Source organism: Camelina sativa, chromosome 13 (assembly GCF_000633955.1).
Source record: "Camelina sativa cultivar DH55 chromosome 13, Cs, whole genome shotgun sequence".
Classification (NCBI taxonomy): Eukaryota; Viridiplantae; Streptophyta; class Magnoliopsida; order Brassicales; family Brassicaceae; genus Camelina; species Camelina sativa.
The window spans coordinates 1,985,331-1,996,555 of NC_025697.1; the positions used below are offsets into that span (position 1 = coordinate 1,985,331).

The 11,225-nt window shown below is 37.3% G+C and overlaps 3 protein-coding genes across 3 annotated transcripts in view; 2 read left to right on the top strand and 1 right to left on the bottom strand.

The window, feature by feature from the left end:
• Nucleotides 3,426-6,277, top strand: LOC104734522 (protein ENHANCED DISEASE RESISTANCE 4). The gene is made up of 3 exons (XM_010454120.2): nucleotides 3,426-3,828; nucleotides 3,919-4,082; nucleotides 4,323-6,277. Exons 2-3 carry the CDS (start codon nucleotides 3,962-3,964, stop codon nucleotides 5,999-6,001), a joined length of 1,800 nt encoding a protein of 599 aa, XP_010452422.1. The 5' UTR covers nucleotides 3,426-3,828; nucleotides 3,919-3,961; the 3' UTR covers nucleotides 6,002-6,277.
• On the bottom strand, nucleotides 6,164-9,681 carry LOC104734521 (uncharacterized aarF domain-containing protein kinase At5g05200, chloroplastic). Its single transcript, XM_010454118.2, has 11 exons — nucleotides 9,548-9,681; nucleotides 9,298-9,421; nucleotides 8,968-9,110; nucleotides 8,728-8,841; nucleotides 8,328-8,516; nucleotides 8,087-8,242; nucleotides 7,403-7,668; nucleotides 7,212-7,309; nucleotides 6,876-7,054; nucleotides 6,608-6,724; nucleotides 6,164-6,500 (listed from the first exon to the last, which is right to left on the bottom strand). Exons 1-11 carry the CDS (start codon nucleotides 9,599-9,601, stop codon nucleotides 6,318-6,320), a joined length of 1,623 nt encoding a protein of 540 aa, XP_010452420.1. The 5' UTR covers nucleotides 9,602-9,681; the 3' UTR covers nucleotides 6,164-6,317.
• Nucleotides 9,904-11,225, top strand: part of LOC104734523 (surfeit locus protein 6-like) — a 3,166-nt gene continuing 1,844 nt past the window's right edge. The window contains exons 1-3 of the mRNA XM_010454121.2: nucleotides 9,904-10,010; nucleotides 10,650-10,722; nucleotides 10,884-11,212. Of these exons, the coding sequence (XP_010452423.1) occupies nucleotides 10,699-10,722; nucleotides 10,884-11,212 (353 nt within the window). The 5' untranslated portion in view covers nucleotides 9,904-10,010; nucleotides 10,650-10,698. The remainder of the gene's footprint in view (nucleotides 10,011-10,649; nucleotides 10,723-10,883; nucleotides 11,213-11,225) is intronic.

The following is an 11,225-nucleotide window of genomic DNA, read 5'->3' on the forward strand; positions in this document are numbered from 1 at the left end:
CTCTGGAGTTTTCTTTAATGCCTATGTAATAATGACGTAAAGCCTAAGTAATTAAAAGCGAGAGAAGAAAAAGTCAAAAGCCAAAACACAAACCTAATCCTCCAATATCTCAATTTGGTTGACTCTCTCTCAATGCAAGGATTTGGAGTTAATGTGAAAATAGTCTTAGAAAAAAGGTTTCAATTATTATGGAGAATTTATTCCTGCTTTATATGATTTGTCCAAGAAAAGTTATTGAAGACAAAAATAAAACTTTAAGTCCCCCAAAAAAACTGGGACACAAACTGTGAAATCTATGAAATTACAATTGGTACTAAAATCGAAGTTGAACGAGTCTGGAAATATATATAAATACTGGACTGTGTCTATGTATTTTCTCCGAATCTCAATTATATTTCGTGTTGAAAATTTGTGTATAGGTCAAACAATATTTGTATTGTTTTTTTATCTAAATACTATAATAAGATCTGACTAGCTACATCACAGGATTGGTCATGTTCAGCATGACTTTGTTTCATAATTTAGAATAACGGAATAAAAAAATGAAAATTTTCAAGTTCTACTTTGATATATAGGGATAGGGTCCATTTTACGTTTTTCTTTTCTCCTTCATACGTAAATGTTAACGGTACATGTATGCTCGACCGCGTACTTATTGTACGCGCATGCAAATATTATAACCTAATCTTAATGCGATTGTACAATTAGTTTATTCTAAGTTGTAAATGTGATTGCATGTGTGTGTCAAACGACTTTGCAAAGACCGCTGGCTACGAACTTTATTAGTTAGATACAACAAATCATCAATTATAAATCGTTAAAGATACCTAAATTCAAAGAAAAAGGTTAGTAGTATATGGGCCCTTTTTTTATCTTACTTTCTTTCGATTCTTAAGGTTTCATATGCAATTTATTCTTCATTAAAGACATGTATTCATTATAAAGATTCTTTCTTTATTTTCAGGTATAAAAGAAAAACTAATTTAGACTGTTCTTTTTCAAATGTATAATTATTTAATTTATGATTTTTAGCTTTGAATCTTTTCTTTTCTTTTTTAGTAATGGGAGATTTTCAAGTAACTTTAGACTATTCTGTCATTCATCTCCGAAATATATGTAGAAGAATCTGATATCCTACAAGAAACATATTGAGATCTGAATTGTTTTAAATTATTTCATTATACTTTACTATTTCAAGAACTACTCGCGTAGTGATAATTATAGACCAAAAACTAAAAAAATATCATTTTACTCAATACTATAGTTTCATGTATTTACGGAAATAGGAAAACTACAAGCAATATGTTATATGTATATATATGAATGTTTTAATTTCAAAGAGGGTTGACGCTACAATATATTTTTTTATACATTGGAATTAATAGTTTTGACTTTTTTTAGTAAGATAATTTTTTCCATGTCCTGAAGTTTAGGTTACAGCAAATTTACAATATAGAATAACATTTATAAACAAATGCAGTGGTCCAAACCGTAGAATCTCCCAGCTCTATTGAAGAGTCAATGCAGGATTAAATTTTGTGTAATCCGTAGCGTAGACTCTCGAATGGTATTGAATTTGATTTGATTTGATTTGGTTTGGTCTGGTCTGAGAGTCGTCGGATCCCGTAGTCATTGGATTGTGCAGAGAAAACAAATAAGTATTGAAGTAGTCTACAAGAAAATAGGACACCACAACAAAGGTTGACTTTTTCAGAATCACAAAGGCCAATTTAGAAAGTAGAAGAAAACTAGACAGCACAAAACGATAAAAGAACGAGTCTGTCGACCATTACCTTCAGCTTTTTTCTTCTTTCATTTCGCTATTATAGAGAATAATGTAATATACTGGGTTATGAAGTTCTTAGTTCTTGCTTCGAGAGATTGATAGGAGGTGGTGGTTGTTATTTTTGAATTGGCCTCGGGCATCCTTGGTAAAACTCAGCTTCAAGAGCTTTAGAAAAAGAAACATTGCAGTTTGGGACTAGTTTATTTCTTAAAGGTTCATCCTAGTTTGCCTTTGTCTTTAGCTCTTGGGTTCATCCTTTTTCCAAAATTAAATTTTCCTTTGTTTTGTTGTTTGTTTTCTGTGTTGGTTTCTCTTATGCTTCCGGAGATTTGTACTCGTCCGCCGGTTTTGTTTCCTTTGTTTGGGCAAACTCCGGGGAAATCTTGTCTTCCGCCGGTTTAAGTTGTATGTCACAATGTATTCCACCTAGTTATATATAAAAAAAATCTTGTGATAAAAAAAAAGAGAATAATGTAATATACAGATATTTTATACTAACTTATACATTTATCTATTTAATTTGTAAGTCTATAATTTACTTAACATCAGTTAGACGAGTGTGCCATTTTTTAGAATGTTCTTGTGTGTTAAACTACAAGTCTACAATTGAGTTGGAGTTCTTTTGTATAGCGGCTAAAAAGGTTATGAAACCAAAAGAGTCAAATTGTTTGGTTAAAATGAAAAGTGATTGAAACTTCTCACGGCTGGTCCTTTCTGCTAGTGAGTTCTCATTACAAAACTTTAAAAGTTAATGAAAAGTCTGTTAAAATTGGACCAGTGAAAGCATATACGGAAAACATTATGATCAGAATGCTTTTTGTCAGGTCCTAGGAACCTTTTAGTTTGAATCCTTCATCCCAAAAAGAAACAGAAATCAAAACACAATAGAGCTAATATAAAAAAAATACTTTAACAACATGTCAGAAACTATTTAAGAAGGCAACGGTAAAAAAAGCAAAATAAAGAAAACAAAATGGGATCAATTAATGATGGGCTAAAATTTCTCTATCCAAAATAAATGAAACAGGCGCCGACATTAAACAATGCCATTCCATTTATAACTCTTATCCAGTTTCTCTTTTTCTTTTTTGGTTATATTAGGTGAAACCAATTTACTCTTTTATCTCGTAGTATCTTCTAGACTTCTACTACTTCTCTAACAAAGCTCTGTCGCATTTGCAGATTAATGGATGATGATGCTTTTCAAAAACTTAAGCCAATATTTTGAAAACATCAACGAATGGGGTTTGTGTAAGAAAAAAAATTGTAATCAGAGAACGAGTCGTTGGTGTTTTTTTTTTTTTTCGTTTGTGTGTGTGTCTAATTGACTTACAAAGTTACAAGAAATAATAAAAAAAGAAAAAGATATCAAAAAAATTCCTAAAAATTGTATTAAAATTTTGAAATACTTTATTGACACGGAAAAAGAGAGACTTTTCTCAGAGGAAAAAAAAAGTAGAAAAGCGAGAAAAACAACCATAAAAACATGACAAAGTTAAACCCCAAAAAAAAAAAAAAAACTGTCCGTCCAACAAAACATGATTTTGGATTTTTTTTTTTTTTTAATTTTGGATTTTTTTTGTCTCTGTTCTCTCCAATTCATTCCTCTTCTTCTTCTTCTTCTACTTCGCCCCCACGACAAGAAATTCTCATTCTCTCTCTCTCTTTCCCCATTTCTATCTCATTCTCTCTCTCTCTCTATATAATCTTTAAACTTCTGGGGGTTTCCCTTCTTTCACAATCTCTCTCTCTCTCTCTCTCTCTCTCGAAGTTACAACAATGTCTCTGCAAAAAGAGTTTTACTTTACTGCTCTGGGAGATCTTATGATTATGGCTTCTTAATCTTTCCTTCTTCTCTCCATTTATTTCCATTCCGACCCGGATCCGTAACCAGCTCTCAGATACCCGACCAAGTCTTCTTCTTCAACAGAGTTTTTTAAAGTCACACACCGCGTTGACCTTCTTCGTCTGGTCTCCCCCCTCCCCTCCAATTTTCTCTTAAAACTTGAACAACATCACAAAGTTTCAATATTTTATCTTTGGTTCTCTCTCTCTCTCTCTCTCTCTTTCTCTGTCTCTGTTTATTATTAAGGGTTCTGGGTTCGGTTGATGAGGACTCTCTCTCTGATTAGGAAGTTAGAGAATTAAAAGCCATCGAATTTTGGTACCAAGCAAATGGCGAGCCAGACGGGTCAGAAAATCCGGTTAGTGAAGTGTCCCAAGTGCTTAAAGATTCTTCAAGAAGACGAAGATGTTCCAGTTTATCAATGTGGTGGTTGTTCCGCCATTCTTCAAGGTCATCATCATTCTTCTTCTTTTTTCCAAATTCTGCAACTTTCCCATTTTTTCTGTTTTTTCCCTTCCAATTATTAAAATGTTAACTCTGATTCTGAATCTGGATTTTGTTTTTAATTCCTGGTGGGTTCATTTGTTTTGGATTTCCTTAGCTTTGTCTGAGCTGAAACGAGTTGTGTGTGTTTCTGGCATGACATTATTTGTCAGTTATTGAATTTGTTTGTTGCTTCTTTAAATTCAGCAAAAAGGCGGAACGTTGCTCCAAACAGTGCACCAAGTGCAGTAGAGTCAGAGAGGGCTCAAGCCAATGAGCCGCCAAGCGAGCCTGAAACCAACAATGTGTCCAGCAGCTCGGGGCAGGACACGGTTCTTCCATCACCCATTGAGTCTACGGAGAAGGAGCTTGGTGACTTGGAGTTATCTAATTGGGATGAGACAAATGAAATTCATAAACAGGAATGTTCACTTGGTGATTCTGAGAAGAATGAAGGACAAGACAACTCCAGATTGAAGTCTGATACGATGAACACCATGCCAGAAGCTAGCTCTGGATGCTTGAGTGTTGATCATGCGGTGGCTGGAAGAGCGAGTAATTCATCTGGTAATGTTGACATCTCACCTGATGCCTCCCCTGTTGAAGACGAGCAAAGCCAACTTGATTATCCTGTAAACAAGACTCCTTCTGCTTATGATGTGGTGGCTGAAGGAGCGAGTAATTCATCTGGTAATGCTGAGATCTCACCTGATGCTTCCCCTGTTGAAGACAAGCAAAGCCAACTTGATTATCCTGCTAACAAGACTTCTTCTGCTTATGATGGGAGTGAGTCTTCAACTGACGAAATGGAAGACCAACTTTTGGATGAAGACCAGCAGTGGAAAACTCTTCAGAAACTGAGATCAGACAAATTTGAGATGCATAGATACCCTGGGAACTACAAGGAGGAAGGTGCTAGTTCCTCCTCCACTTTCTTTGAGAATAGGCGCAATGGGATTACCGCATACAACGAACGGCCTCAGCAGAACAGGTCTCTGCAACTAGAGGGACCAGGAGGGCGTCTTGGTACACAAGGGAGGAGACATGTGACAGAACAACTTCGGCCTGACGTGCCTTTCTATCCGAGAGAACCATACACACGTCTAAGCCCTTCATATCCTTCACATGATGAGTTTGATCGCTATTCCCGTGCACACTCGCTTCAAATGCCGCCATACGGTGGAGGCATTAACCATGAATTTGTTGACTATATGTATTCCAACAACCCAAGGGCAAGAGGTCGAGGCCAAGGGAGTAGGATCTCAGGAGAGATGGCAAGTGACAGAAGGAACCATCCCGGTTGGTCTTCAGGTCAGCTTCATAATTCTTATAGTTCATATTCCGCAAGTCCACAGAGACCAATGGAACAATCTGAGTATCAACCGAGATGGAGCCACGAGATAGTCTCAGATGTGGAGGATCATCAGCGTAATAGACATGCTAATCACCTCCATGAGCTACAGACCCGTCGTCTTAAAGAGAGACAACGTGTGGCCAAGCGTCATGTCCGTCCAACAGCCGGTGGGGCACCTTTCGTCAGCTGTTACAGGTGCTCAGAAAACCTGCAGCTTCCTGTAGACTTTCTCATATTCAAGAGGAAGCATCATCTTCTCAGATGCGGCACTTGCACCACTGTTCTCAGATTCTCACTTCAATCGAGAAATCATTTAGTTCCTGCCATAACACATGACATTGATGTTCATAGGAGTAGCAATTCAACATCAGAGTCTCCCAGCGACAGAGCTCCCTCCCAACCCGAAAAGCTGAGCTCCTCTGTTCAGGATGAGGAGCTACCTGCGGCTAGAGGCTCTCCGCTTCACCGACTAATGGGATATTCTACTGTAAGCCAAGTCTTTAAAGCTTCACAACGTCCTCCTTCTGTATAGATATCTGCTTCTGATGAAGCAACGAGAACTATATGCTTCTGATATGGAAAGTTTTGTCATTGGTTTATCATTCTTTTTTGCACATCTGTGTATAGGTAAAAAATTTGTTTCTGCACTTTTGTTTAAAGTAGAAACCATGACACTTGTGCAAAATTATACAAAAAAGAAGAAGAAGATATTGCTCATCTGTTGTATATATAATAATGATATGTTTGTAACAAGATTGAATTCATCATCATTCCTGCTTTAATCAATTCTACAATAACTTTACCACTAGTAAGTTTGAATAGGATTATTGAAGTATATCTGGATGAACTCAGTTGAAGTTGTCATTGTATCGATTCATCCGCTTGTTGTTTCCGATAGAGATCCGTTGATCCTGCAGCATGTTCAGGTTCGGGGCTAGTAGTCTCGTGTATCGATCGAAGTACAGAAGCTGCTTCAATAGAAGTGCAAACTCTCTTGGGAACTTAAGCCCATATGATTCGCTAACACGGACCTACATGAGAAAGAAAACTTATTTTCCATCTGTGTGCACTCCTTAATGCTAAAATTGGGGTTTAACTTATGCAACTTCATCTGCTGTATCCTAATAACTTTGCTTACCAGGTCGAGGAAAAGAGTATTCATCTGTCTCTCATCCATAATTACGTTAGCAGCAACAGCAGTTGTGTCCGAATTTGTTCCACGAGCTGTAGCCACTACTATCTCTGTATCTAGTTCCTGCAAGAAGAGATTCACTTATCTCCATAAGATTAACGGAAGATCTTGTATTTGTTCTGCACTACCATTTTGAAAGCAAATCACACTGGTTCCTCTGAACAGATGCAGCTGGTTACAGAGAGTTAAGTCCATAAAGACGAAAAATACTTGCCTGGATAGATGAGAACATCTTTTCCAAGTCTCTTGCAAAAGCATTGGCATCAACATCTGTGTTTGTAGCGCCCATTTGAATCAAAGCAGAGGCCATGGATTCATATTCCTCAGTTGCAATAGACGCTAGAAATACTTCCATTGCAGCCCATGTTTTGGGGGATATACGACCAACAATGCCTGAAACCAAAAAGAGGATACTTACTTGAATACCAAAAAATTACCAATAGATGGGGAAGAGTATTAATAGATAAATCAGAGGTAGTAAGGTTCTGAGTATTTGAATGATCACATGCAAGAAACGTTGCACTAATTAGGCTAGAGAGAGTGTATTTACCAAAATCAAGAAACCCAATCCGGCCATCACGCAACAGCCATAAGTTTCCTGCATGTACATCAGCATGGAAGCTTACACACCCAAGCAAACTTCCAAACCTGCAGGTTATATTACATGAAGATCAGTTTTACTAACAGCTACATTTATAGGAGAAAAATCAAAATATTAATATTGAACTTCAAAGATCGTACCACACATTAAGCGCGGTAATAAGGCTGTTTTCAGGACTGGAAACAAGTGATCTAATAGAATCTAGATCAGTCAGGGAAACTCCATATAGCCTCTCCATTGTAAGTACCCGCCGGCTGCTGCAGTACTTATACACTCTTGGAGCAGTAGCTTGCCCTGTCAACCCCATGGTTTCAAGATATCTCTTAAATGAGTCAATGTTCTGAGCCTCCTTATTGAAATCTACTTCCTCAAGCATTGACTCACGAATGTCTTTGACAATACCAACCTGTCAATAGGGTATATTATTTAGAGAGTAGGTTCGCAGTAACTGCAAATTAAGTACAGAGGATTTTACCAGCGAAGTACGGCTAAACTCAGGACTAAGGAACTCAAATATACGGGCAACAACGTAGATAAAGTTCAAATCTGCCACTAAGAAATCTTCTATCCCAGGCTTCAAGACTTTAATCACTACATCCTCTTGGGAGCCTCTAAGCCTTGCACCATGTACCTGGTNCTTGCCCTGTCAACCCCATGGTTTCAAGATATCTCTTAAATGAGTCAATGTTCTGAGCCTCCTTATTGAAATCTACTTCCTCAAGCATTGACTCACGAATGTCTTTGACAATACCAACCTGTCAATAGGGTATATTATTTAGAGAGTAGGTTAGCAGCAACTGCAAATTAAGTACAGAGGATTTTACCAGCGAAGTACGGCTAAACTCAGGACTAAGGAACTCAAATATACGGGCAACAACGTAGATAAAGTTCAAATCTGCCACTAAGAAATCTTCTATCCCAGGCTTCAAGACTTTAATCACTACATCCTCTTGGGAGCCTCTAAGCCTTGCACCATGTACCTGGTCATGATGATACCCTTAAGAAGAAGAAGAGTACATGGAAAAAAAATGAATTTCGATCACAGTAAAAGCAGAAGAAACGCACTTGTGCTATTGAGGCTGATGCAATTGGCGTAGGGTCAACATATTCGTATACACTGTCTATGGGTTTACCAAGCTCCTCTTGCAAGATTTTACGAATTTCTTCAAACGGTACCGGAGGAGCTTTGTCAAAGCAGTTCTGAAATTCTTCGACATATTCAGGTGGGAAAAAAGTTGGCGCAGATGCTATAAACTACAAATACAAAAGATATGTTACAAAAGTATTGTTAAATGGGATAGAATGGAAAATAAATTGAGAAAGAACAATATGATAACTTGGCTTATTTTAGAGACATACACTTCACATGTTTCTAACTATATGCATGACACCGACAAAAAAAAAGCCTATATGCATGACATCATCAGAGGATACAATATGGTCTACATTTAGCAACATGAATTACCTGGCCCAGCTTAATGTAAGTAGCTCCCATGCGTTCAAAGAGTTTCCTCAAATATAGAGGAGACAGTAGACCAAGCTGCAATTCACTTGGTAATCCACCAGGCACGCTTGTAGACTGCAGCAAATGATAAAGTGATTTACAATCAGATAATAGTGTCAAGTGTCTTACTCATATGAACAAAATTTCTGAACTTGTCACTAGGAACATATATGGAACCCTATATATACGAGCAACAGTCACCTTAGATAAATCATTTAGCCACTCTCCCCCAACCCCTACAAAGGCTTGAACGCCTTGGACAAGGCGTGTCACGCCGCGTGGACCTGTGTTTATCGATGTCTGAACTATATCTTCCACCATTTTGGGTAACTTCTCTATCTGGCCTGCATCAAAAGCCATGTCACATGTATAAAGAAACTGTCTTCACAAAAGTCAAAAAGTGATTTAAATTTGAAAGAAAACTTCAACATCGGTGAGCAAAAACCAATTAATAACAAAAAAACCCTAATGGGATAACAAAAGAGTATACAGTTTAGATTAAGTTTAACAAAAAGCCTGAAATTCCCGTACTTTGAAGGCGAGAAGTGAAAAGGTCCTGGCTTTGTGAATACTGGGCCGAAAGAACAAATCCCTTCAAATTCCTGCCTCCGATCATCTTCTTAGAGCTTCCTGATCCAGTTCTCACGACGGGAAACTGTAAAATTAAGCTAACAAGATTCAGCAGAGAGTAGTGAAGTTTGGCAATTTTGGTAGGTAAGCTTTAAAGAACAGATAAAGTAAACAGATTCACTGAGGAAACACAGAAAAAAAACAGGTAGACCTGAGAATAATGAAGTAACGGTAAACGCGTCCCGCGAAAAGCAGAGACCGCCATTGCTCGCCGGAGATTAAAAGTAGCAGACAAGAAACTCCGATGAAGCTTTTAACACTCAAAGGTACGACACCGTTTTTTCAAGTACGTTTTTAAAACCGAAAGCTGATAGAAGAAAGAAGGGAGTGAAGAGGAATAATCCACGTGGACGCGTATTAGAGGTGGTTTCCTTCTCACAACATATTCGTGTAAAACTTCTTGGTTTGATTCGAATATCCGGTTTACTTATTTCAATCGAATCGCGTTAAACCGAACCGTTATTAGGGCGCTAGGATTTGGCATTTACATAAGTACCCTTATCGAAATTGGGAAAATAACAAAACCATTCAAACCCTAACCACTGCTCTTTTCACCAAACCTCTCTCTCAATTTGTCTTCTCTCAACGCCGTTGATTCGCCATCGTCGCTACCGGTGAGTTTTCTTCCGTAAATTCTTATCCTTTACATATGGGTTTGTTCTTATTCTTTATTAAGTTTCTTAAGTTATCTATTCTCTGGAGTCAGAATTGTTCAAGACTAAGATGATGATGAATCCTTAAATTGATATGCTTATTAAAACTTAAAACTTGTATATGTTTCTACGATTCATCTCTGTCTTTCGAATTCTACACTTTCTTCTGTAGTCTTTTTAGGATAAGAGTTGTTTCTTATACTCTGTAGTTGTGCTTTTATGTGATTCTTCTTCTCTTTATTCATCCTGCCCTTAAGTTAATATCTTGTATATGGTGTCTGCAAACATCATCTTGTTGAAAGTTTTCTTTTTGTCTTTTTATAAAATCCCATCTTGATATTGTTGTTAGAACAAATGGTAGATTCCTGGATGATTTGATAAATCCAATTGTTATACACTTTGTGAGCTTCTTTTCATATGTATCTAGCGAACGAGTAAACTTGGTCACTTGATGTGATTCAGTGACTTGCTCAATTCTGACGAGATGCAGGGAATTCTGAATGTATTCGTAATGCAGACTATAATGTATATCAGGAATAGACTTATTATGATGTTTGTGTTCTCTCGCAATGATTAATAAATACTGTGTTATTGCTGCAGCTTGTCTTGAGGTTTACGACTTTTTGGCTAATCTCCTCTGTGGAGAGCAATGACTAATACTCGTGGGACTGATGTAAGTTTTGATCCCCTCCTTGTAACTGTTGTATATTCGAGTAATATGCTACTTATCAGTTAATCTGCCATTGTCAGTCTTGATACCACTGTTTTGATGCAGGAATTGTAGTTTCTTCTTTTTATTTTTCTGATTGTGATTGATCTTGGCAATTGTTATAGATGGCAAAGAAAAAGGAGAATCTTAATTGTGAATCGGATTTCAAGACTCATGAACATACTGGATTTTTTGATAAGCTGATAGAGTTCATCCCTGCAAGATTCTACTTAGCAGATGAGACAGAAAGGAAATGGTTTCCAGGTCTTAGCAAGTCTCAAAAAGCTAGAGCGAAGAAAATAACAAACTCCAACCTAAAGAAGGCGAGGAGAGATAGGTTGGACCCATACAAGTCTGCTTTGACCACTGTCGATCTGCTGAAGCGAAAGCTAGAGAAGGAAAAAAGGATTTCATTAAAGCAGAAGCTAAAGAAGAAAAAAGATGATTTACGAAGGCAGAAGCTAGAG

What these genes read in the sequence shown, in the direction of transcription:
- LOC104734522 (XM_010454120.2), top strand. Translation starts at nt 3,962, where the DNA reads ATGGCGAGCCAGACGGGTCAGAAAATCCGGTTAGTGAAGTGTCCCAAG. An exon ending in TTGTTCCGCCATTCTTCAAG is followed by an intron (nt 4,083 to 4,322) that starts GTCATCATCATT and finishes CTTTAAATTCAG; the next exon opens with CAAAAAGGCGGAACGTTGCT.
- LOC104734521 (XM_010454118.2), bottom strand. Translation starts at nt 9,601, where the DNA reads ATGGCGGTCTCTGCTTTTCGCGGGACGCGTTTACCGTTACTTCATTAT. An exon ending in CGTTACTTCATTATTCTCAG is followed by an intron (nt 9,422 to 9,547) that starts GTCTACCTGTTT and finishes TTAATTTTACAG; the next exon opens with TTTCCCGTCGTGAGAACTGG. An exon ending in ATACTCTTTTCCTCGACCTG is followed by an intron (nt 6,501 to 6,607) that starts GTAAGCAAAGTT and finishes TTTCTCATGTAG; the next exon opens with GTCCGTGTTAGCGAATCATA.